This window comes from Dicentrarchus labrax, unplaced genomic scaffold (genome assembly GCF_905237075.1).
Source record: "Dicentrarchus labrax unplaced genomic scaffold, dlabrax2021, whole genome shotgun sequence".
NCBI classification, from domain to species: domain Eukaryota; kingdom Metazoa; phylum Chordata; class Actinopteri; family Moronidae; genus Dicentrarchus; species Dicentrarchus labrax.
Genome location: NW_026136721.1, coordinates 34,171,514 through 34,198,863, shown reverse-complemented (window position 1 = coordinate 34,198,863; position 27,350 = coordinate 34,171,514). Strand labels below are relative to the sequence as shown.

Sequence of the window (27,350 nt, the reverse complement as noted above, 5' to 3'; positions counted from 1 at the left end):
TGTACAGAACTAACAGTGTTGGTGGGAGTATCATTGCTCTAAAGAGAGAAATGTGTGTAATGTACACAAGGAAATGTTTATTCAAAGGTTTTTACAAAAATATGTTTTGCACACATACAAAAATTAACATTCTAGATCATTTAGTTAAATCTTATGATTCAATCATGAACTACAATGAGATTCAAACCCAGGTGAGATACTTTGTACATCTGTTAACCACAGTTTAACAACATTTTTGTGTCTCTGTATTTGTGTTAGTTGGCATTTGCTTTCCTCTCTAGAGAGCTAGATATTTGTAAAGCCAACAGCCATAAACACAGACTGATAATCTGTCTAAGAAGTCAGCTGTACTGGATGACAGCGGTTCGTCTATGTTGCTCACTTCTGACCAACGGCCATTTAAAGGTTTACACAGAAGTGCTGCTCACATTGTTAAAAGATTTATTGATTATTCCAGTACCAAACCATCTCTATGTGGCCACCGTATCCTCCTCTGTCTCCTCTGGCTCTGCCCCCCACACCTGGACACGTCCCTCCATGGCTGTGAGGAGGCAGGTCTCTGTGGGGTGGAAGGACAGTGACTGGACGACAGCTTTCCCCACTGGCAGTTTCAAGGACAAAGATCCCTGGAGGTCAGAAGAACAATGTTGTAATGCTAACATTATACAGAGTGCTTTCACCACACTTTCTACATATGTTTCTAACATAAGAGCAGACCATGCTGGTGGGAAAAAAACCCAAGTTTTACAGAGAGAGAGATGTTCAGTATTGGTGGTTTGCATTGAGTGCCATATATCTTTTGTCTGTGTTTCTGTCCACTTAAGTTTAGCAAAGTGCTTATGCTGAGCCCATCATGTTAAATGCACTATGAACATAAATGCAAGCAGACACTTACTTCCACCAGGTCCCAGCAGTAGACGTGTCCGTCCTCTGAGCAGCTCAGGACGTGAGTGTCTTTACTGGACAGGCAGCAGTCCAGCTTATAGCCCTTCATCTTGTGCCCTTTGTACCTGAGTGAAACAAACAAACAAACATAAACATAATGACAATATGAGTGTGAATTAATGTGCAATACTTTGTCGATAACTGTTCAACAAACTGCAGGGCTTTGCGTACATACAAACAGTAAGGGGGGTGGACAAAATAACAGACACTCTCAGCACTCACTCTCCCAGCATCTCTCCGGTGCTCTTGTCCAACAGTCTGACTGTTGAATCCAGACTGGAGCTCAGAGTGCACTGACCGTCCTGACTGAAACACACACACGTGATGGGACCTGGAACACACCAACACATACACAAGTTACAGGGTTCCGCACTTCCGCTGTTATTTACAGCGTCCGTGTTGCATTTCCAAGGTCGTAAATAAAGGTTTAGATGAGTCATTACTTTGCTGTCACTTCTACTACTGCGACAATTAGTGTAACTACTGCTACAAATAATGTCAGTAATAGTTATTGTTATTACCGTGCGAATGTTTGAAAGAAAAAGATTACTCACTGCTGATGAAGTCAACATGCAGCTGTCCCATTCTCAGGTCGTAGCGCCGCACTCTGCCATCCACTGACCTAAACAAGTATATTAAATATTTTTGCCTCAGTGAAATCAAACTTCTGTTTCACTGATAGAAAGGTATTTTTTCCAGTTTATTTCAATTCTATTGTATTTATGTAGTGTCAAATTATAACAGAAATTATCTCAGGACACCTCATATACAGCAGGGCTGGACCATACTCCTCATGAAATTATTTACAGAGACCCAACCATTCAGTTAAGAAAAGGAATGATAAAACCGGGGAGACATTGTGTCTTTATCTGCTTTGAGCTCAAATCTAAACCTGCTACAGTCTGAATGAGCAGGAGATATAAGGGCTGGCGTGCTGACCCGGTAAGCAGCTCGTGTTGTGCCACTTTGATGCTGCTGATGCCGTCCCGAGCCTCGTCTAGAACCTGGATGGGCTCAAATCTTCTGGACCTGGTGTCCCAGCACCGAACTGTTCCATCTATGGACCCTGGAGGAGGAGAAAACACACACACACACACACACACACACACACACACACACACACACACACACACACACACACACACGCCAAGACCACAAATAAATGAATATACACATTAACTAAGTTAACACTAAACCACAATTAGATTCAGTTAGTAATTAGTGTTAGTGTTTATGAGTTAGTTACAATTGAATATAAATACAGACCAAGAAACTTACGAAGACAACCGCAAACTACAAATACAAACTGCAGTGTCCACAAAAATACACAGTGTATACTGAATAAGACTCACCAGACAAGATGACAGTTGCCTCCTCGTTGAACTGGACACAGTTGACTTTCTGTGAACAAAAGATTTGAGTGAGATATAAAAAAAAAAATGTAAAGAAAGAACAAATAAAGTATATGGTACAACAAAAAAACAAATGAAACCATTTTGAATTGAAATGGACATGACAAAAGCTATAAACAGCAGAACCGACCCCAGCGTGACCTCTGAGCTTGCGTGTGACCTGGCCTGTGGCAACGTCCCACAGGATCACCGTCTTATCAGAGCTGCAGGAGCACAGCTGGCTGTTGTCATAGGAACTGTTGGAACAGCCAATGAGAAACAAACAATGTCACTTCAGCGTTTTTTCTTTTCTCTTGCTTTCTTTCCAAAATTAGACACACCGTGGAGGAGGCTGTGACAATTCTCTCACCCATCGGCATCCAGGACCTCGTATCCGTGGCCGCTGTATGTCTTCAGCAGGGTCCCTCGGCTCGCACTCCACAGCTTTAGAGATTTGTCACTGCCACAGGACAGCAGGTAGTTCCCATCAGCTGACCAAGCAGGGAGACATGAGACGGAGGCAGGCGTAAGCTAATGACAATTTAATGGACAACTCATGACTCTCAGGGAGAATGAACACTCTCCACAGGCTGCACGCTTTGTCACAATAATAATGTCCCAATAACAGCACAGGATTGATTTACCTGAGCTGGAGTACTGCAGTGTTTTCATAACTTGGACATTAGCTCAAACCAGATTGCTGTCAGCCATCTAAACATTAGTACGAGGAGTATACTGGCTCCTGCTTACCGTTGAAGCGAACAGCCCTGACAGCTCCCTGCTGGCAGTCTAGGGTCTTGAGCAGATGTTGAGGAAGCTGAGGAAGCTGAGGTCTGGGCTCAGGGAACGCCATGACACAACCTGGGTGGAGAAACACAACACAACACAACACAACACAACACAACACAACACAACACAACACAACACAAGTGTGAGCCACATTAACAGCTTCCCCTCCATTACAGTTCACTGTGAGGTGACAATGCTTTTAATACTGCTGCACAAGCTATGAGCTGGGTTACTATTGTTTCTTGGAAACTACCTGAGTTATGGAAGTTTATGAGTAGCTTTAACATTTTATTCTTCAGACAGAACTAGCGTTAAATAATATAAATAAGCGTTATTTAACTCACTCGGACCGTTTCACCAGAGTTCAGTTTCAGGGACGCGTCATGTTATGTTTGATATTCCCAGTGGAACTAACATAATAACGACAATAATAAGTTTATTCCCAGTTTGAAAACCATCAACAGCGTCTTCCATTCATTTCACCCATCATGGTTGCTAGTACTCGCAATGCACACTGGGAAAACATACTCCTGTCAAAATAAAAGTAAAAAAAAACAAACAAACATCCCCCCTGTTTCATTTTAGGCTGCGGATTACTCCAGCCTTTTATTTTGAAATTCACCGGATATAACGGCCCCCCTTCGTCCCCATTCATGACGAGGCCGATCAGCTGTCTTTCTCTCCCCGGAGTTTAAATTTCTTTATAATAAATAACACCAGGAAGGCATTATAACATACAATGTCTGCCAACAACATGTCAGACCCGAGGAGACAGAATAAGATTTTAAGGTGAGTACTTCGTGGCGGGAAACAGAAGTTTCTAGACGGAATTAGCTAACCGTATTAGCCTGGTTAACGGCTAACGAGCTAACGAGCTAACCTTTAACACCAGTCATGAGTATATCTTAAAGGGATTAGCGATCGGTTGATGTAGTCATCGTGTAAGTACTATTGCTTATTATTCATTCGGCTATGAGTGATTTAATAATCGGCCATTAGATAGTTGATGTTTTAGCGAATGGTTTGTTTTTCCATCTGTGGCTCAAACTATAGGGGCAACCCTGTCCTGGTCACTGTACTTTATTTTATTCTGGGGCTCATAGTTTGGACTCCTTACTTCCAGTGAAGAGGAACAGTCTGTTTCCCGCGTTGTTCCAACAGTTTGATGAAGGTCCTTTCCTGTTTCAATGTGGCAATTCCCCCCCATGCTCAAAGCCAGGTCCAAAATCAGATGGTTTTCCCAGTTTTGGTGTGGAGGAACTTGACTGGCCTGCACAGGGTCCAAACCTCAGCCCCATCCGACACCTTTGGGATGAACTGGAGCGCAGACTGTGAGCCCGGCCCTCACTGGTGCTCCTTCTAGGCTGAATGGGAGCAAATCCCTGCAGCCAGGTTCCAACATATGGTGGCTTTCCCAGAAAAAGTGGAGGCTGCAATGCACTGTAGAGTAATGCCCCTTGGTTTTGTAACGAGATATTGTAATGGTAGCATTGGACCAGCGGTGTAACAGTTGATCCCTCATAACAAGATGTAAATAACATTGTGTGTTTATGGATAATCTACATATTTGGTGTTGCAGGTACAAGCCGCCCAGCACAGAGAGCAATCCGACACTGGAGGACCCCACCCCTGACTACATGAACCTGCTCGGCATGATCTTCAGCATGTGTGGGCTGATGCTCAAGGTGACCTACACACACACACACACACTCTCTCTCTCTCTCCTTCTACTTTCCCTCTGTGTATGTTTACTTGTGTGTGTGTGTGTCAACACTAAAGGGCTGTTGTCCCTGAATGTTAGACCTTGGTCCAGCCCAATCGTTCCATTTAGAAGATTAAAGGTAAACTCACCTTTTCAGATGAAAGGATGAAGGACAGCTTTTGACTTTCACCACTAAGGACACAATAAGCAAAACAGAGAGGGAGACAGCAGCAGGCGCATGTGGCCTTTCAGTCCAATTGTTGATCATTTTGTTTCATTGATTGAGGCTTTCCATCAACAAAGAACTAGTTTTACTTTGCAGGTGTAAAATGTTTTTGTTTGTGTTGTTTTAAACAAAGGGCATAAATAATTATGCAATCATGCAAAGACCTGCCAATGATTTTGGGATTCCTGTCAGTACAGGAGTAACTAATAATTCACTCTAAGAATTGTACATTTTACTGGCGGTTAACAAAATACTGGCAACAACACCTAACAAAATATTGTGTTAATATCAGACACACCACTGATCATTGCCATTTATCAACTATGTAGTTGTATTCCTTTAACTTCATATTAAACTTCAACTGAGCCAGAGCTGATACAGTCTGTCTGTCTGTCTCCAAACAAACGTCTACTAACTAGTAGATCAACTGATGTGCCATTATATTAATGGTTCCTATTATATAGATATAAGTTTTGGTCTTTCTAATCTTCCATACCAGCTAACATTTGTAACGTGTGTGTGTGTGTGTGTGTGTGTGTGTGTGTTTCAGCTGAAGTGGTGTGCCTGGATCGCAGTCTACTGCTCTTTCATCAGCTTTGCAAACTCCAGAAGCTCAGAGGACACCAAACAGATGATGAGCAGCTTCATGTGAGTATATAGCACCATGTGTTTATGCATACAGACATATGTGAACTTGAACATACTATAAAGAGTTTTAACCTGGTTATAAAACAGTCTCAGTTTAATACCGATGCCTTTATATGACCTACATAAACAAACATGATCACCGGGAAGATTGGCTATTTCTATATAGTTATTCTTAATGTCTGCCACCGGGTCAGATGGTTGGTTTGTACAACATGTCCCCATTAATGATTCCAAGCTAATTTGTAAATACACTAGGAGACTCTTTACTGTCTCCATTATTAGGGATGTGGCCTTCTTCTCTGTTGCAACTCTTAGTCATGAAACAGGCTAATAAAGGTACTATATGTTTACGTTAAAGTCTTGAATTATGCAGCTTTAAAACTGTAGGTTAGACTCGCTACTGTCTGCCACTGAGCCAGCTCTAATGTCCAAAAGCTTTTAACTGTCTGACCTCCAGAGGTGGTACACTTCCATTTGCTTATAAAAGAGTACTACTGTAGGGCACCTGTCCAGGCCTCGCAGACAGATTTACAATGAGGAAAAACCTCCTGGTCCATCGTCTAGATGAGGTTGTATTAAAGACAAGCTTGATGCGCTCATAGTTTAGTAACGCAAAATGTTTGGCTCAGCGAATAATGTCAGACGATGAACTTAATGCACCAGCCTCGTGTGCACAGAAGCTGGTTCAAGGCCAGTTTTAGGACATTTGTCAATAGCCAAGATATGATGTAAGTGTCCCTGTGTTATTAAACAAAAGTAAGTGGCTGTGCAGGATGAAAGAGCTGTGGAGGGCAGGTATGTCATTGGTGTTATCAGGCAAACCCGCCGTCACGCATGTTTGGAGGAATCAACCCCCCAGTGGCTTCACATGGCTCAGGGATACATTCTTTAGACCCACATCTGTACTAATCAGACCTGTGCTCCTACAGATTGTTTCATAACATGGCAACTTGTCAGCAAAATATCTCATTGAATAATTAAAAGACAGCTGGAGCGTGTTTTTTTGCTTTATAGACAACAAGTAAAAACTAATTTTAATGAGTCAACAAAGGTGCTCAAGGACCGCAACAAATGCAAACCAGAAAGAAAATTCCAAGGTAGAAAAATCATTCGTCTACACTTCGATAAAGGCTTTTATTCAAGCCCTGTATTAGAGATTGTTGATATTTTCCCGACCCAGACTGCCTTTAAATTTTGTCAGAATAATATCGTGACAGTATAGCGTTATGTTATTATTAAAATAGGAGTAAGAATTATAATATTAATAATACATAATAATAATTGCATGAAGATGCAATGCAAAAAGAATAAATGACATTATACATAAACTGTCTAACATTTATGGATTACATGTGTAGAAATACTGTTTCAGTGTGACTTTAAAACTAAAATCACACACTAAACATGGTGTTTTTCTCACGCTCTCTGTGCTGTCTGCAGGCTGTCCATCTCAGCAGTTGTGATGTCCTACCTCCAGAACCCACAGCCAATGTCGCCGCCATGGTAACCAAGGGCCAATCAATCACTGAAGAGCAAGGAAGTAAATTGTGGATGCTGGAGTTGGTGACCAAACAGCTGATTGGCCCCCCTGGCCATCACGGAGGAAAAACAGAGGCAGAATGGAAGATAATGTGATAGAAAGAGAAGAAGAGAGAGAAAACAGATGACCAGGAAGGGTGGACAGCAAGGGCCCCTACGTCAAGATGGACAGATCAAATGGTCTTTGACTGCGTTCTCATGTTTTTCTCTTTGTAACCTTTTCTAAGTTTGTGGATTCAATCTTCAAAATTTTACTGTTTGGCTGATCTGTTGCAGGATTTCGTAAATAAAGTTGTACGGTTTTAAAATAACTGCTTGCTATTACTTGTCTTTGGAAGGACATCACATCATCACACTGGTTTGTAACTTGTAATTACCTCATGGTAATTACAACCTTAAAAATAACCAATGCCAAAATAACAGGAAGTGTCTTTAAACAAACACAGATGCCTGTCTTCAAGTAAAGTCACTCCTTCAAGTTCAAAGAAATTCAATTAACTTAATTTCACCCGGATAATTTACTCAGTGTGTATTGCTTTCCAGGGAGTCCTACAGTACACTGAGCAGCTGATGCAGTTAATTAAGAATTCTAGGTACTTACATCCTAATTCAAAGGTCTAGTGCATAATAGCATGTATATAGGGACTGTTGTGTTTTTGTTCCCTTAGAATGAGCCGGTTTTATCTACACACACCACATCCCCGAATGTCTTGTCCAGTCCCAAAGATATTCAGTTTACTGTCATAGGGGACAAAAGAAACCAGAGAATATTCACTTGTGAGAAGCTAAAATCTGAGAATTTAGACATTTTTCTTTAAAAAATGAGCAATCAGTTATCAAAATACTTGTGTACACACTGGATCTATTGTCAGAATGGAATATATTCTTCATAATTATTGGTTTCATTGTGTTTCCTGCTTAGAATCAGCCCATTAGAATCAGGTCGTACAGCCATGTTTCTACAGTAGCCCAGAACGAACAAACCAAACACTAACTCTAGGTAGGCCACCATAGTTTCTCCCACACACTTTCACACCAATCTCATTCACAAGTCGTTTAAATACAGATGCAAGCAGTGTTCGGGTAGTAGCAATCTGCACCTTCGCCACTAGATGCCACTAAATCCTAAACGCTGGTCCTTTAATTCTTGAATATCAGGTATGAAGGAATAGTTGCTTAAAGGTAACCCTCATAAAGAAGGGGTTCCCTTTCTTGTACAGAGTTCTCCCATATTGGACTTTAAGGCGTAGTACACACAGCAGCAGACATTGATCTGGTGAGCAGTTTCCTGCAGCTTGTCTGTTCAAGAGCTGTTACATCTAGTGATCATCCGCACACACACACACACACACACACACACACACACACACAAGCCTAGGTCTATCCCCCTCCAGCCTCTCAATCTAGTAGGGCCACTGCTCTTTCTCCTCTAAAACACATGCAGACGCACACAGCATTAACTGCCTGTGCGTGTGTAGATGACGGACAAAAAGCTGGGGAGTCAGCTGGATGTGAGACTGATTTAGTGCCACATAACTCATGTCTCCCCGGGCCTGGCACTGCTGCAGCCACGCAGAGTGGCTACCCAGGCTGCTTGGCCCGCAGCCACCGTTTCAGCAAACGCCACCGGATTTTCTACTGATTCTGTCCTGACTCACACTGCTAACTCAATCCTTTCTTTGGAGCACTAAAAACTGCCTTTATCCCATTGTTGTGTTTTTTTAAATTGTGTCTGCCCCAGTCATAATGGTGCATTTGTTGTTGATTGCTATCAGAAGTGAGGATATTGAATTTGTCAGAGTCAGCAGTTATCGTCTGTATTGATCGGTGGGCTGCGTAATTTGGATATTAAAAACTGTCACAGTTTGTTGAATGTAGATCTTAAGTTCAGTGGGTGACGGGCTGGAGGCGATTTTAATTAAATCTAATCTCCATATTCTGCTCTGCTGGATCTGACCAATGAGAGAAGAGTGTGCAAAGACTGCTGGGAAACAGGCCTCATTCTCACTCTCTAACACTAGAGGGCACAGCAGCCTTTCAAATGAGTGAGTCTCTCATGAATCGGAAGGATATACCATGAGACCAGTCTCTGTGGCCTCCACTAATTAGTTAATTTATTAATGAAAGGCATTACAACGCTACTAGAATATCTTCCCCTGCCATAGATAGTTTCAGTTGCGCTGATAATTCAATTATTATTTTCTTTATTATGTCTCTTAGTGATGTAGAATGGATGGCAGGTCTCAATTTTAGAGAGACTCCTAAAATGCTCCTACAGGACCCCCTCACAGATCCACCAGAGGAACCCAATCGTGTGTGTTGTCATGTCCCTCTGCTGAAACGTATTCCTGCTGCCCATCAAAGCAGTCAGAGGCAGAAGAGTTCGCTTTCGTTCCACAGATTTCAACTCGGTCTGAACACCTTCATTTTGTCATCTCCCTTTCTTTGTGCTCTGGCTGAATGATTTCCTATGAGTGAGTGATTGTATTATGCAAATCACAAGGAGAATGTAAACTAGACAAACAGTACTAAATAGACTGTAACTCATGATAGTTGTATTTCTTTGTTGGAGTATATTTTAGTGTTCAGACTAGGCTCAATTCCTGCCTCGCAAGCTGGCTGTGAAAGACATTACTCTGCACGTTTCAGTTCCTTGCTGAAGGGCGACTTGCGATGGGCTTTGAGAAACTTTTTTGTTTTGTGCTACTTTCACCGATCTGACTCTAGGTAACTTCAGGATAACCAGGGCCACTTGAAGAAGAATAAATATTTGATGTGACAACTCGCGCTGAATATGATGCATTACATGTATGTAGATTTTAGAAAAGTGTTAGAAAGAAAATGCATTTTATTGATATTCTGAATGTACCATATATTATAGCTGGATATAGATGAGTAAACCAACTGAAGTTAAGGGGAAATCTGTGATGTTTTAGTGTTTCTGGCAGTGAATGTGGACACAATCATAAACAATACATACAACTGGTGAAAAATGATGAACCTTTACTTAAATTATGTCACTGACCTATAGCGATGTAATAGCATCATAACCAGTAAACAACACAGGCAACTATTCAGTGAACCAAACTTTGATGCGTAAACAGCACTCTGCCTCAGACCTAACACAGTAGTGTAACCTTCAGGCAGTGTCCTACCCTGCCTATCACCATTATAACGCCATTTAAGATGTGAAGTGTTTACTGCATTAGATTTGATCTGCACTGTGGCTCCTGGTAGCCTCAACTCTGCAGGCTGAGCCATTTGTGAATACTTGTGTCTGTGTGTGCTGTGTGTGTCTGTGCATGTCTGCTGATCCCCAGTGAGTCTCTGCAGTATAAGAGCCAGGTTGCTTTTTGTGTCCTCAAATGAGGTTAAACTGCGTGGCACCTCTGCAATATTTGAATCCCTTATGTGTGTGTGTGAGGAAGTGTGTATGTGTGTGTGGGAGGAAGTGTATGTATGGCTAAAGGCTTTAATTTCCAGAGCTAGGTGTTATTATTCGATGTGAACAGCAGCACTGTTGGTGGGAAGATGCTGAGTCGGACAACCTCCGTCGTGAGACTGTCATACACACACACACACACACACACACACACACACACACACACACACACACACATGCACACACACAATAGAGACTCTTGGTACACAAAGACTTAAGAGCCATACAGGAATGCCAGCGCCTGCACACATTCAAATGTTAGTGTGCATCAGCAATGTCACCGGTGTTGCGAGGGGAGTTTTGCGGCTGCCTCACAGCTTTTGGAGAATAGAGGAAGTCCGATCCCTGTGACATTGGTCCTGCAGCTTCAGCCTAGTTGCTTAAAATGATCTCAATATTCCTCTATCGCCCTCCTAATCTCCTTTCTTTCCTTCTTAAAGACACAGCGGTGAATGGATCAGCAACACCGCTGACAAACAGAGAGAAAATGTTAAACTGAACTGAGAGAGAGAGAAACCGGCACTATCAGTGATGGTCTCTGTTAATCATCAGTCTAATTTTATATTTAAATATCTGTACATGCATGTACAGTAATATAATAAAAGGCACAATTTGTCCCTTTTCTGGTGTTTGTTATTCTTCTGTTGTGTTCTATTGTGCAAATAAATTAAATACAGGAGTTAGACTGTCCTCTGCATGCTGTGCTGGTGTTAAATACATTAAACTATGGGAAGATAAGTATGCACATCTGGATTTACTGTTTTTACTATAGATAAGATCATTTTGGAATACATATTCATACATTTTAAGTGAACATCATATAAAGTGTAACAGTTGTTGTTATTTTGTTTGTATTTCAGTTTTTATGAGACGTTTAGGTAGTAAAGGAAAATGAATGACAATTCCCAAAATCCCACCATGGCCTGAAGTAGAAATCTGTCTTTGGCACTGGTCAAAGTCAAGTTAGTTATTATCTATACGGACAAAAATCACAAATTTGTCTCAGAGGGCTTAACAATCTGTAATGTGTACACCCTCCATCCTCAGACCCTCTGTTCAAAGAAAAAACAGCAACAAATGGGGTAAAGGGGGAGAACTCTCAAAGAGAGCGAGAGGAGGCTATTCCTCCTGCAGAATGGACAGAGGGGATTGGTGTCATAGCCAGAAGTAGCATTACAGAATTACAATGTATAATATCTAGGTTGATATTAAGCACACATATACAAAACACATTTATAAAAGAACAAATCATGCAAGATATTTCAAACACTGTGTCTACAGTAACAGATAGTGACACACAGCTGATCACAAACCTACAACCTCTGAATGAAGTTGATCTGAACAGAGGAGGGGGAGGAGGAGGAGGAGGAGGAGGAGGAGGGGGAGGGAGTGTGAGGGTGACACTTTTAGATAGATGGATAGAGAGAGAGAGAGAGGGAATTGGGTGGGGGGGCCGAGAAAGAGAGGTGGAGGGAGAGAAACAGAGACAGATGAGGAGAGTGGATGTGGTAGAGAGAGGAGAGAGAGGAGAGAGAGAGAGGGAGAGTCCGGTATAGTGGATGTGAAGCGGACGGCGCACAATCCGAAACGTCCTTTTAAGAACAACAGCAGACCTTTAAACACGACTGGATCGACACATGCCTTGACTGCTCCCCAGTCTCTTCCAGCTCACTGTCAGCGACACCCACTCCTGTCGGATCCACAGCTGACACCACAGCCGACACCACAGTGACATTCATTGACCGGCGGACTGCACTTTTGTCGGGATGTTCTGGATGTGAACATGGAGTTTTCTTCCCCACCAGTGGTGGATACGTTACTGTTCCGTCTCCGCCCGTCCAGTCCTCCCAGCACCGCTGACTGGTTTCCAACCGCCTCCGCCCGACAGGTGAGCAGTTCGGGGCCACCGGAGACCCGGTGGGCGGGCCTGGAGTCTCCGGAGCCCGCAGGCTCGGTACCCGCCGGACAGCGGAGCACCTGACAGACAGGTAAGGCTGCACGGGCCGGTCCGAGCTGCATTTAAAGCACCCTGGACGTTACATTCACTCCTAGTTTAAGTTCTTTTTTTTTTTTTTTCAATAACACGAAAATGGTCATTTCATGTATGATTTGCCAAAAAAATAAAAAATTAAATGGAAAAAAAAATCTGGGGATAAATGAAGCAAAGGGTGACATGAAATATGAGTAAGCTACTTGCAAGTATGACGTCTTTTACCAAAGACCAATAATGTCCAACATCAGAGCATTATTTGGTCAATATTAAACCATTAGGCCTGATGGGTTCAAATTTGGTCACAATGATACATTTGGCCAATGTCAGAAAATTAGCTTGATTTCATTTGTTTTTTTGGTCATTCTGATCACATATGTCATGGGGTGATTGTTAATTTAATGTTATTATTGGGTAAATAGATCCATGATTGGTGCCCCAACAAGCAGATCAGCCACCTGGGTAATGACACTGCACTGGAGGAGTTTGAAATGCCTTCTTAAAAAAAGTGTTTTTGCTTAATCTTTGCCTCATTTCTCCCAAAAAATGATACCTCACTCCTTATAAATGACACATTTGGCCAATCTCCAACATCCCAAAGTTGGATCCTTTCCGGAAGATGCATAGCTAATTTGCCTATTAAAAATCTTACAAAATCAGATTCTTATGTTATGGAGCTATGGAGGTCTGGAGCATTAATGAACTGTCGACTATACCAGTACAATTACTAATGGTAGGCAATAAAGCTCCGGAAATCAATAAATAATTGGCCCTTGAATATGTTTGATGGCTTTTTAAGTTTAAAATCTTGATATTTAATTATCTCCACACAGACAGTCAGTGTGTTTTCTAAATGGCAGAACATTGCAAAAAAAGAATTAAGCATCCCTTCAAAATGTGTTTACATAGGACAACTGGTGTGTGAGATCCTGTAGTCTGCTTAGAAGAGCTCTTCACCATTACTTTGAATGCCTCCAATAAGCCAACAATTGTAGTTTGTAAGGAACAGATTCGATTTGTGAGTAAACCAATTAGGGCCTTTCAAATGCGCTTAATTAAAATTAATTTGGGTGATTCCAGAGTCATTAAAAGGTTTAGGTCTGATAGTTTAACTTTTTCCCTGTGATTACGTGTCCCCACCTGGACTCTGAATTTGCTCAAAATGCGATTGCTCTGTGTCTGAGATTTTACATGATATGACTTGACGTTTGACTGATGGACAAGGCTCAAACCAAACTGAAACACAGAACAGTGAGCCTCACAGGCCCTGGAGCATCTCCATCTCAATGTAATAATAACTCTGTTTGCCTTTGCTCAGTCACTGTTGATAAAAGACCTATAGAGGAGGGACAGCGCTTTATTTACTGTGGTCTGCTGAGACTGAGACCTTTATACTACAGTATTTATTGGCTCCTTGTTCAGTGGATCAAGCTTATTGAAAGTCTATGTGAGTTGCTCATGAGAAGTGCAACAGCTAACTGTTTAAATGTGAAATGCAAATATAAGGGAAGCAGGTGTATCCAGCAGAACAGTATAGTAAAGAATCACATCTAGCAGCCATGGATGAATATTATCATTCATTTGGAGTTGTGACGCTGTCCACCTGGTGAATGTAAGTCATTATTCACTTTCTTTTAGCGCTGTGTTGATCACTCATCAGAGAAACATCTGGCTCTTTAGCTGACTAATACTCCACTATGTTCACCACTTTGGCCTTTGGTGCTGAGCAGGCAGTGTGCAGTGGGCTTTTCAGAGCTTTTTTACTGAAAATAGCTGGCTACTACCTCTAAACGACGCACTAATGTTGCAGGCTGTGAAAGCAAACCAGTGAGCTGAAAGATGTAGAAAGAGTCGGTTGATAATTCTCTGTGGGTTGATCACTACGAGTGATGGACAGGAAGAATGATTACAGAGAGGAAAACCACATTTTCAACACAGTGTGGGCACCTGACCTTATCAATTCCAATCCAGGGCTGCAACTAACAATTATTTGAATTATTGATTAATCTGTCAATGATTTTCCCAATTAATCGTTTAGTTGTTTGATCCATAAGATGTAAGAAAATTGTGAGAAATGTTAATCACTGTTTCCCAAAGCCCAAGGTGACATCCCCAAATCTTTTTTTGTCCACAACCCAAAGTTATTTGGTGTACTGTCATAGGGGACTAAAGAAACCAGAAAATATTCAAAATCAGACAATTTTGACATTGTTCTTAAGAAAATGACTAGTATAGTTGTATACACACAGGCTCTATTGTCAGAAATGGAATATATTCTTCATAAGTATTGGTTTCATGGTGTTTTTGTTAGCTTAGAATCCCGCTATGTCGCACCACCATCTTTTTGTAGTATCTCAGAATGGACAAACCAGACACTGGCTGTAAATGTGACCCACACATGTAAATGCATTTAGCACCATTTTGCCCCCACAGTAAAACATGAGCTGCCACCAGAGAGAATAGAAAATGACCGCAGGCTCCGTGTGTTTGAAGGGACAAAGCTTCATTCTGCTCAAAAATAGTTACAGCAGAAGCACCAAAACAAAGACAGCCATGTAACCAATACCTAAATTACCTCACAGCATCAAAACACTTTCAGGTAAGACATTGCATAAGGTTTGTCTTCCCTTAGCCACAGTGGGCGGATAGAGGAGAGCATTTGAACTTCTTAAGATTTTGAAAAACACTGACAATTGATTCGATAACTCCCAGCTCACTAATAGTTTTGTACAGAAAGTCCTAGAAGGAAAAGTAGAGTGAAAAATGTTAATTCTATTGACTGTTAGAATTGCCAATATCGACCCCTAACTGAATTTCAATATTTCAGATGTAAGAGCTCCGTGTTTGGAGTCAAATTGAACCGAAGCTTCTTGTCTCAGACCACCCTGTAAACAAAGAACAAACAGCTCTCCTACTGCTGCTAAAATAAAAATGCCTCTGAGATTCCGCAACTCTTCTTCTAAAGGAGTCAAGGTCGTGATAAGACATTGAGATTTTCTACCCGGGCTATTATTGTACACATTCAGCATGGTGTCAAATCTGCTATTGGATGAGTGAGTTATGTAAAATCTCTATGTACAGATCTCTCAAAAGTACTACTCCACCTCTTAGCCAAAAATATTCTCTGGCCTCTGTCAGTTCCTTACTATTTTGGCTCATATTGGCCCAAACCTGACATCAGCGTAACATCATCAGATCTAAATGTTATTGAATCTTTACAGGGAGCAGGCTGCATCCTGCTTGAACCCTGAAGGATCCAGAGTTGTAGAAAGGATTAGAGTGGTTCTGACAGGTGTGTGCATGTGTGTTTGTATTCTTGTTTCCGAACTGCAATCTCACACCTGCACTCTTGCCTGTTACTTCTGGGTCATCTCTCTATCCTCACCCCCTCTGTCTCCGTGCTCCATTAATCCCCCTTTCCATCCCTTTGTCCATCAATCCATCTCAGTGTTTTCCATCGCTCTGTTTGTCGGCTTTACTCTACTGAATAACGCCTTATTGGCATGAGCCTAAACAGTGCCGCTGTCAAGAGTGTGTAGCTGTCAAACTAACTAACAATAAGCAGAAGTTGCCAAAGACGAAAAGTCAACAATGTCCAGTAAAGGGGACAAACAGAGATAAACAAGGTACATAAAGAGAATAAATTGATAGACAGTGTAGATAGCTGCCAGTCACATAATTTGGTGATCAAGTCAGTGTCATATTAGCCACATTCTTTGGATCTGCACAAATCTTGTGACTGTTTGTCAGTGAACCCATGGATGGTTCCAACCGGTCTCAACCACCACGGGGTGTTAGAAAGTCACAGTCACCTTTTGTGGGTTGTAGTAGTGGTGGAGTTGAAGTGGTGTCATTGCGCTAGAATAGTTACTCTAATAAGTCGAGATTTGGCTGCCGATAAAACACACATTAATTATGCTTGTTCAATTATGCATTAGTGCCTTCACCATCACATGAACCCTAATCTCAATGGCAAAAAAGTCCTGTTGCTCTTTCTACCATGCTATGTTAAGATTTCTGTCAAAGTTATAATATTCAAGTGCTGTTTCATATAAAGCTGCAAGTAATTAACCTATCGACAGTGAATTGGGAACTCTCAATGCCAAAGAAAGCTTAATTTTAGCATTACTTAGTACAGAACACTCATCAATGTCGGAAAAGGAAGCGCAGGGATTGGATTAAGTGCAGTGGACCTTGAGACAATCACTGCCCCACGGCATCTTCCAGACCAGACCAATTTAACCCTTGGTTGTCTGCTTTAAGCTGACCACTGTATGTAAGCCTATCCCTTTCAATAATGAGCCATAATGTAAATTCCCCCATATAAAATCGCAATAGGGAACAAATGGCAAAAAAATCATAAAATGTTTATATGGTTTGCTTTGAAACTCCCAAATCCAGTGTGCATCATGTGTATGCCGTTGTACACTCTTGGGGATCTTATGTATATTATCTTGTTTTTTCTCAAGATAAATGAACCCATTAACATTAGAAAACGAGCGTTGTTGTCATGAGATAACGATAAGTAAGAGATATCTCGGCATCTCGAGATAACCGCATTAAAGAAATGTTTGAGTCCATGACCTTTTAGGGCTTCCGTAGCTAAGAGAGGCTGCTTTGATCTAAATTATCAATGAAGCGGAGAGGAATACATACAGGATGTAGGAAGTCTCGATTACAGTCAATATGTGTTGGATACTACAGGTCTTTCTGGGATTAAGATCCCGGCTTCAATGTAAAGGTCTTTTCACTTTCACTTGCGTGATTAGATCTCTCCTCAACGCTCTGTGAGCATGTGTAGAATTAGGTAACGTCACATAATTCTCAACATAGGTCAACAGTCAACTTAACTAAAGGTTTAATCAGGCACAGTAACTGAAAACACATATGTTGGTGAGCAGAGCCTTTAAAGTCCACCAGGAACTGAATTGCAATGTTTTTTTCTGCAACATGAATGTGTACAATTCTTCTTTGCAAACTACCTGTCTTGTGCTCTTTGCAGAAAACATTGGTGAGCTATAGGGGGGGATTTACATTTTGTATTATTTTATTTCATAATGCCTTATGTTTGTGCAAATACTGGTGAGAATGCCTTTGTCTAGCACTAGACAGAGGAATTATAACAATCTTACTTATATGCAGAAAACAAATACAGAAACACAGGTAGTCCGTTACATACAGCTCCTCCCCCCAACTAGAACATCCCTGTTTCATCATTAAAACAAATATAACATATAAATAACATACAGGAAAACAAATTTTCTTCCATCTTAACCTCCACACTGTAGCAAAAGAGGTACCACAGGACACAACACATGCCCATCCACACACCAAACCGAACTATAAACAAGGTTTTAACCCACTGTACAATAAGAACAAAAAAAATCCCCATGCACCACAAAACAACAAGTTGGAAAGAACATTGTATCCATAAAACATGAAACAGCGAGCCCTTTCAAAAAGGAAACTCTAAATCCTGAAGGAGCGAAGGGGGCTGCGACATCCGAATACATCATGTAGATGTGCTATGGCAGGCCCCTGAGGATCAGCTCCGTCAGGCGTTGAAAGGTGGAGAACTGTTCAGGCCCATAGGCAAGGCTACAAGCTTCTTCCTGTCTTGAAGGCTGTTTTCTCCCTGTCCTCCTCAGCCACTTCCACCTGCCAGTGGCCATTTGAAATGTCAAGTGTGCTAAACCAGGATAAGCCAGCCAGGACATCCAGGCTGTCCTCCATCCTTGGGAGGGGATCATGGCAGAATCTTCACTGTCTTCTCTTTCTAACCAACACGCACTACTGGGGGACGTCCAGGGGACACAGCTCTCTTCCACCACTCATCAACCAGCAGACCAGCCACTTGACATTCAATCTCAGCCCAATTCCTCTGGAGACGGACACACATTTGACGGGGGGATGGTCACCAGTCTTAATGTGGTGTTGCACCTGCTCGTTTTTTCTGTCAGACGGGCTCAAAACACCACCAAATCTCTGCTGCTAAGGCTCTGTCTTCCCTCAGGCACAAAAGCTGTTCTTAGAAAACACAAAAAAGAGCTGGAGGCTTTGAACTGCAACCTACAGTAGTTTCTAGCTAGCATGACTTCTTCCTGGTCTACGAGCATGGATACATGGTTGCAATGTGTTGTACCTTCGCTTGCTGAACGAGCTACCAAACATCCACCAGGCGGAAAGTGCATTGAATTCCACATCGTAAACTGGTTTACAGATATAATGATAACATGAAATAATTACAATAGGGTGTCCAGGATAAAGTTTGATGTGTACTCAAGTATTTCATTGAGTACAAGTTTGAGGTACTTACAGTCTAAATATTTCCAAGTTATGCTACTTATACTTCTGCTCCACTCCACAAGTACAAACATTGTACTTTTAAGTCCAGTACATATATCTGACAGCTGTCGTTGTTACTTTGACAGATTTTACATGCAAAACACATTATGATTTTGCAAAGATGTGTTAATCTTATAGATTTAGCTACTTAACAGTATACACAGTGAAGTAATTAACATTGCTTTATCAGTCCAAAAGGGGCCACTCTGCAAAAGACTACTTTTGATAATAAGTTCATTTTGTTGTATCTTTATATATATATATTGTCCCATGACTGTTTGAGTTTTCCTCTGGCTGTCTGTGATGCAGGTAGGCCTTCCCACTCAGAGTGTGACGTAAATCAAATGTGGTTGTCATGGGTGTACCATGCTCAGCGGAGTAAACAACATCCTGTGTTCTGGCTTTCATGCAGTACTCGGGATGAAAGCAGGAGTGAGTCAGTGTGTCGTGGCACCCCATGGGTGAAACCCAAAGTAAAGACTTCCACTGTGAAACCCTGGCAGGGTTCAGAAGAGCACTGATGCAGACAGCAGCCGTATGCCTGTGTTTGTGTGTTGGTTAAAAGAGGCACCTTGCCACCTCTATCTATTCTGTCTGCCTTCGTCATGGCTGTGAGACTTTGTGTGTCTATCAGTAACTCAGATTTATAAGCTCCAGTAATACCTCTGTCTCCTCCTCCGCCGCCCCATCATTTTGGCCACCTCTCTCAGAATAATGGATCTCAGCATGTTGCCAGCTGATTTTATTCATGTCCAGAGCTAGTGTGGTGACTCACTGAGACAGTTTACAATTTAATTACGTTTTCCCGAGCCAAAATCACTTGATCTCCATTTGCTAATTGGAGACAGCTTTTGTTTTTTTAGCAGCACGGTGGTGGGGTGATCTTCTTTACAACCCGTTGTGACGTATTTGGTTCAAAACTGGGGACGTCATAGGGCTCAGCCTCTGAATCACAAGAAAACTGTTGGAACATCTTTGCTGAAAAGTTTCCATTCGATAACAGCAATGATATACTGCTCATTGCATTTTTGGTCATCTCAGTTGGTTGGTAGTCCTTTGTCTTTTAAAGAATCTTAAACATCCACCTACCTGGTACAGCAAGAAGGTTAAGGAAGTCTGGATAACACATACATAAACACACACACAAACACACACACACACACACACACACACACACACACACACATACACTATTATTGTGCACTGCTCTTTTCACAGTTCGGTGGTCCAAGAAAAACACTCTCACACTTCATTTAGCTCAGTACATTTACTCCTCAATGTTCCCACCTGGGACATTTCTGCAGACATGAGATGTACATTTTATTGCACAAAACACATTACCTACCCACCTGCTGAGTATCACATACAGATGTCCTGTATAATATTTATACAACAATAGTATTACTGTGTCAGGGGTTTGTGTATATAGGTTATATGTTATGTTACAGGAAATACATGGAATATTAAAGCTTAAATATGTAACTTTAAGCAAATTTGACTATCCTGTTTGTGATATCATTTCACCTTGGTGAGGTGAATGAAAATGTCATCAACCTACAATTTACTACACCCTTATATAAAATGTAGAATACTGTATATTTTACAGGCACAGGGCTTACACAGATTGTTACAGGACTGCACTGTCCAATATAACATTAATTGTTGTTGGATTAAAATTGAGTAGCTGCCCTTGGATAACTGCTCAAGCAAGCACATTTTTGAAGTCAAAAAGATATTTATGTGTTGGTATATGCCTTAAAATTTTGTTGTTTCCTCAGATAATCACACTAAACTTCAAGTTGATGCAAGCTCAGCCAAACCGCATTGGGAAGCAGTTGATTCTGGCCACTTCCTCAGTTATATGAATTATATTATATATGATACATTTGACACAATTTTCTGAATCCAATTCAGAATGTATTACACGTCCATGTCATCTGGCTTTTAGCTGTTTTAAAAACATCAAGCGTGAGGGGAAAAAGAATTAGGAGACTTTTTCAGATGCTGTCTGAGCCTCATAGCTGATGTGTGAGGAGAGACAGCGTGGCTTGTTAGCATTCACCTGCTTCTTGATGGATGCAGCAGTCAGAGAGCTGTGACCTGAGAGGTCAGAGCGTTTGGGGGGGTTGACAGGCGGAAAGAGGTCAGCGGCAGTCAGACAGTCAGAACACCAGGAGAGCTGTGTTTGGCTGCTAAATGGAAGGCTGACTTTTATACCTGCCGAATGAGTGACTGACCAAAAGACTGCCTGGTCTATCTGACTCATTTAAATTACTGACTTGATTGCTGTGAACCTTCGTATCTCAAAACGAGGACTTCTGTCAAGAGATGTTAAATAATTTTTCTGTGCAAACCTTTCAGCCTTTTCTGTGGGGAGTTGATTGAGTGACAAATCCGACTTCCCTGACATAATCAGTCATTATAGGCCTACACATAGCAGCTCAAAATGACCAAATGGTGAAACTATTGTTCATGGCCTCTTTTTTCATCATCTGTGATATGGAAATATCATATTTCCACACAGTCAAAGGATTAAATAGTGATGTGTTCTGGTCAAAGTGCAGTAATGACATCCCAGCGCGCCACAGAGCTTCTTCACTGCTCACAGTTTCAGCTGCCAGCATAGTAAATCACACAGGACAGCCATAGAGGAGGTTGTACCATCCAATGTTATTAACTAAACTAAAACCTTAAAACTAATTTCTTTAGTTTTAGTCTTTGTCATTTTGGTCAAATGTGTCAACAAAACAAGCATGAGGAGGCATTGGTGGATATGTTTATTGGGACTGTAAGTCAATGTGTTTGCGCTGTTATTCTAAACTTCTTAAAACTTGCCCCTGACAAATACCCCCCATGTTATAGTAAAAAAAACTAAAACTGACACTTAAACTAATAAAAACTAAACTAAAATGAACACTGAAACAAGCAAATCTACTCTGGAACCTAACTTACACTAAACTGAAAGCAGCAAAAATGAAAAACTAAATAAAAATAACTTAGTTATTCACTCTGATAAAAGTAGTTTTAGTTGACTTCACCACAGAAATATAGTCAATAGCTATACTGTTGCTAGGCTAGCGAGTTTGTATGGGTCTGAAGTGTGTCGTTGTGTAACTATCTTGGGCTTTTGTGTGCATTAGTGCTAGGTAGAAGTGTCTAGAGGGAAAACAAATCCCTTTTTTGACACCTGAAAACAAATTTCAACAGGCCAAGCTTGTTAGCAGGTGTGAGGCAGGATTAATTAGTCTGAAAAAACAGCCGCTTCCAACTACAGCTGCATTCTGTGAAGGTAATTTACCTTTACCCTGTGCCTGACCTGAATATTCTGTCTTACAAGGAACAGGCAATATGTGATATAAAAATTAAAAATTGAAAATAAAAACTGGTGGATTAGGACAGGAGCAGTAATGTAGCTAACGTTTAAATTTGTGGTGGATGAAGGTTTCAACTGGACTGGACAGTACAAGCTGCGGGAGCGTGCCTATGTTCCCACAGCCCTATGTTCCCACAGCCCTATGTTCCCACAGCCCTATGTTCCCACAGTCCTATGTTCCCACAGCCCTATGTTCCCACAGCCCTATGTTCCCACAGTCCTATGTTCCCACAGTTCTAAGATTTTTTTTCCAAAATTAGGCCCTATGTTCCCACAATTCCCACATTTCTAAGATATTTTTCCAAAATTCGGCCCTATGTTCCCACATTTCCTCTTTCATAAATTTATATCAGATTGTATCCCCCTTTCTCCCAATTTGATAGCCAGTTACACCCGACCTATTCCCTAACCCTAACACAGTGTAGGAACACAAGACCTAATTTTGAAAATGTCCTAGAAATGTGGGAACATAGGGCTGACCCCCAAGCGGCGAATGAGGTGTAATTAGTTCTGAAACTTTACGTTGTTGTCATTAACATTAATTTTTCAGCTTTCTAATATTACCTTATGGAGGAAGGCAACTGTCAACCTCTCAACTAGACCGGACAGTACAAGCAGGTTTGAACCAAACGTAATTAGTTAGTAATTTTTACTTAGTTATTAGTAAAAAAACATAGGTCTTCCAAAACCACTATGAAGGTAATACCTTTGGTCACATGTCTGACTTGGCTATCTCTCAAGTTTCCAGTACTTTCTGAAAAGGAACAGGCGATGCGAGATATTATGTGAGATGGAAAATCAGTTGGTATGAGCACAACTGTAATGGTAGCTAATATGTAATTAGCTAACAGAGGCAACTAGCCAGACAACAAAGTCAGGTTGTTGTAATTGGTGTGTGACTGCTAATAATCATATGATGACAAACTCGTCTCTTTTAGAAAGAAAAACGTGATTACATACGTTTATTTTCCACCATACTAACCTTGGGTAATTTTGGGCAATTGTTGAGCCTCAATGACCCCACTGTCCCACACCATTGGCACCATTCAGTCCTCATTGTTGGCTCTGTGTGGTTAGCTGTTAAATCAGCTTTGGAGGCTCTTACACTGTAATTAACTTGAATTTGGACTACTTTTCACCAGAAACTGTTGTATTATCTGACAAAAAGGAGAAAAGGCTATGCTATGGGAGGCAACGACTAGTTTGTGTTTCATTTCTGTAAATCTAAAAGAAAAAGTAAATCAATCAGCTTGTTATATATTTATAAATGATCAGTATTAGAATCAGCTTTACAATGGGCTGGTATCTGCTTTTAGGATTAACAAACACATTTTGGACTATTATGTTGCCGGGCACTTAAATGCAGCTGTCACGTAAAACATCCTCTCTTTCTCCTGCAAAATAACTTTGCAGTCAGCTCTGCCCCTGCTGAATTTCCACTCCTTACTGTATTGATGAAAAGGTGTTTTTCACAGTAAATTTAGAGAAATTATGGTCCAAGTTGCTGCTCAGGACTGCTTCAGTGGTAGGAAAAAGTTCTACTCATTCACTTTTCCTGGTACTACCCAGGGATTCAGTTCAGTGACCTTCCAATCAAAATCCTTCTTCTGTGACTTTGAGGCATTGCTCCCTCTTAAATGCACCAAACCGATTTCCACTCTTCAACCTTTTCTCAAACAGCTGTGTATCTGCATACATTGCAAGAAACGTAATTACAGTAGTCTTACTATCTTTAAGTTAAGCAAGTTTAGTGGGAGAGGAGAAAATACTGGAAGCGTCCTATCCGAGTTTAGTTTGAATTAAATTAAAATGACAAATTCAGGGTGAGTCATATTCAATTTAATGAGCTGAGTCTGGCTGTTCATTCCCACTACTGTTAGTGTCAGATTGGAAACTAAAGTTTCTGATGTCAGTGATGTTTTAGGAGTCAGCAGGATGATTAATGAATTGATTCCGTCATAACAGTATCTTGCCTAATTCCCAACTGAGCAGTTTCATTACTGCGGAACACAAAGAAGTGACATGAAAAAAAAATGTCTGAAAAAAGTGGCCAAAGCATACAGTATGTACAAGTTCTGATGTGATGTCTGTTGACATTGCGCGTTTTCACTGTAATAAATATGAGTTGTAATAAGCTGATAGCACAATAGACTTATACAGCAATTTTTCTGGTGATGACTGTCAGGATATTTCGCATTATGGTACATATTTGACTCAAAGGGTGAATTCTGATTTTTTGAAGTGGGGCTGCGAGATGTACCTATCCACTGTCAGTGTATTACCCACAGTAGGTGGCGGCCACCATGTCCCCAGTTTGGAGAAGCAGACAGGAGTATCAGTACAGAAGCTAAGTGATGCACTTTTTAAGTGTATGCTATTTTTAGAATATTTTCACCGCTTTACCTTGCCGTCAGACAGTCTTGTCTGCCAAAGAACTGAAGCTGTTATATTGCTCTCTTCAAAGCCATCAGACTCTTTTGACCTTGCAGAGCACTGGAGTTGCTGCCTCAATCCCCAACTGAAGTTAGTCTGGATCCAAACTAAGGTCTTACAATGCCAAAGTCACACAATGACACAAACACCTGGCAAAAGTATCTGAGTTACTGTAACACATCACTTTGTAACGCGTTCTTCCTCGTGACTCAACAACATTTTATTATGAGATTATTACTTCAACCATTTAGTCATGGTGGTAGCTACTTGGTCTCCAGTTGTAGATGTGGTGTGTGGTTGTGAGGAAGGGCTTCACTGGTACTCTGTATGTACTGTTGTAGAACTTCTCTGCTAATCCAGATGTGCAGAAGCCGGGGGAGAAAGAGAGACATGATGACTGAAAGCGAGAAAGGATTTTGCCTTATCTGCATGGCTCTGCTCTGTCTTTCTCTCTCAGCAATTAGTCATTCTTCCACTCGTCTGTCATGTCCCTTAATTTCTTCCACTCTTACTCTCATCCTGCTGGCTTTTGCTGCCTCTGTACCTTTTATTAAAGTGCTCTCTCCATCGTACCGTTGTGCCTTTAGGGTAAATGCTGGTTGCATGGTTTTTGTTTTTCCCCCACTTCCCCAACGAGTCACTTTTCTCTCTCTTCTATCACTGTCTTCCTCTTCCTCCCTCATCTGCTCACGCATTCATCCTCTTCTTTCCTCTGTATCTGTCCATCAACCTCTGTGTCTCCCCTCATAATCTCCCCACCTCTCTCTGAGTCCTCTGTGTCCGTGTGAGTTCTGTAGTTTGCCCTTGCTCTGTGTTATGTGCATGGTGTGAGTTTGTGTGTTCTCTGCTGCTATCACTAATACAACTAGACCTGTGTTATTCAAGCCCTGCGGCACACACACACACCCTCAATCACCCAACAAAGTCCTTACCATAGCAGTATGTCTCATCATTGTACCTGCAGTGTGTGAGCGTAAATCTGTGTGTGTGCGCCTGTCTCTGTGAATTAGTTTTCGCTTTACACCATGTCAGGGAGAAATAATGTGTAATGCACTCTCAGCAGATAACTGGTGAGGAAAAATGCTGTTTCCAGTACGTTTGTGCGCACACACACTCACACATGCACAGACACAACATGAACACGCACACACAAACCAGAAGCATTTTTTTGTAATTGCGTAGTAAAAATTTAAATGCCAGGTTAGTGTCATTAGTCTTTGCAGGCATTTAATTAAGAGTGTTTCCCCCTTTATCTTCCCGTCCTCCCCTCTTTTCTCTCCTCTGTTTCTCCCCCTACCTCCCATTGTTGTTTGTCCTCTGTACTTTTATTGAATGTCTAGTTTATTAATGTGCCCCCTCTCTATGTGGATTCATATTCTTTGCCTTTTTCTCACTCTTTCTGTTTCTTCTTCACCAAGGGCAAAAAACAGTTAGCTTTTTTTCAGACTGTAACCTTTGGCTTGTACTTATTTCTAACATTGAGAGAAAGCAGAATACATAGTAAGAACACCTGAATATTGGTTGAAAACTGAACATACAAGTTCATCAATACAAACTACAATGAAATGGGAAATAGAGGCACTAAAGTGAGATGGAAGGATTAATGTATAATGGAAAATGAAGATAACGTACATTTCTAGAGAGAAAGTTGAGGGAGTCATTCTGGACATTTATTGCATGTCCTGACCTTCAAGTTCACTTGCATGATGTGGACTAGAAGTTCACAAGACCAGCCTATATCCCTGTTGCCAATGGGGATATTTAATTACTGTACTGCTGACAGTATCTATGGCTAGAAAAAAAGACATGGATAATTCTGCAAAAGCCCAGATTTAGGATGACAGTGTTGTGGTTAAAGGTAAAACAGTGTTAACCTTTATATTATGATGCTACACAAACCCCAGTCCCTCACATGCATGTTGAATGAACTGCACACCCATCCACCAACCCTTCCTCCCATCTCTTACCTGCCACCTTGCACAATAAAGGCTATTCCACTACTGCAACAGTACTGACCACTGACATTGGATGTAAATCATGTGCTACAGATTTGTCTAATATGAATGTAATTCTTAGCTCTACCCAGTGCCTTTTAGGCTCCTAAAGATCCAGTGTGTAACACAAACCAAACACACACAACTCTTGATAGGGCCTTTCGTGAGTTTTGTGGCCAGTTTCTCGTACACGCTTGGTTGAGGCGAGCGGTAAAGGACACTGGTCCTTTAAGGTACATTTTCAGTAAATAGTATAAAAAAAATTCTGGACAAGCTGCTTCTGAAGATACTGTTTTAGTGGCTTATGGGACAATATCTGTTATGTGCTAATGCCAACTTTGAAAGGTTTTGGTGTTTGTGCGGTGAGTATCTGTAGAAGCAGCTTGTCCTCCTGCTGAAAAAGTATTATCACATAGTGCATTTTGTTATGGATGGTATTATTATTATTCTTTCTACGAGGAGTGAACATTGGATTAAAGAAACTGTATTTCCTTTATTATTCCCTCTGTCTTTCACCTACACTTCCTTTTACA

The 27,350-nt window shown here is 41.2% G+C and overlaps 3 protein-coding genes across 3 annotated transcripts in view; 2 read left to right on the top strand and 1 right to left on the bottom strand.

Annotated features, from left to right (window-relative positions):
• Positions 1 to 57: 57 nt before the first annotated feature.
• wdr83 (WD repeat domain containing 83) lies at positions 58 to 3,635 on the bottom strand. The gene is made up of 10 exons (XM_051383776.1): positions 3,470 to 3,635; positions 3,087 to 3,197; positions 2,707 to 2,827; positions 2,488 to 2,593; positions 2,298 to 2,346; positions 1,885 to 2,011; positions 1,500 to 1,567; positions 1,168 to 1,276; positions 896 to 1,010; positions 58 to 626 (listed from the first exon to the last, which is right to left on the bottom strand). Exons 2-10 carry the CDS (start codon positions 3,187 to 3,189, stop codon positions 471 to 473), a joined length of 954 nt encoding a protein of 317 aa, XP_051239736.1. The 5' UTR covers positions 3,190 to 3,197; positions 3,470 to 3,635; the 3' UTR covers positions 58 to 470.
• A 110-nt stretch (positions 3,636 to 3,745) lies between these two features.
• wdr83os (WD repeat domain 83 opposite strand) lies at positions 3,746 to 7,551 on the top strand. Its single transcript, XM_051383785.1, has 4 exons — positions 3,746 to 3,914; positions 4,705 to 4,810; positions 5,604 to 5,701; positions 7,142 to 7,551. Exons 1-4 carry the CDS (start codon positions 3,865 to 3,867, stop codon positions 7,206 to 7,208), a joined length of 321 nt encoding a protein of 106 aa, XP_051239745.1. The 5' UTR covers positions 3,746 to 3,864; the 3' UTR covers positions 7,209 to 7,551.
• A 4,693-nt stretch (positions 7,552 to 12,244) lies between these two features.
• cacna1ab (calcium channel, voltage-dependent, P/Q type, alpha 1A subunit, b) overlaps positions 12,245 to 27,350 on the top strand; it is a 179,836-nt gene continuing 164,730 nt past the window's right edge. The window contains exon 1 of the mRNA XM_051383747.1: positions 12,245 to 12,670. The gene's annotated coding sequence lies outside the window, so the exon portion shown is untranslated. The remainder of the gene's footprint in view (positions 12,671 to 27,350) is intronic.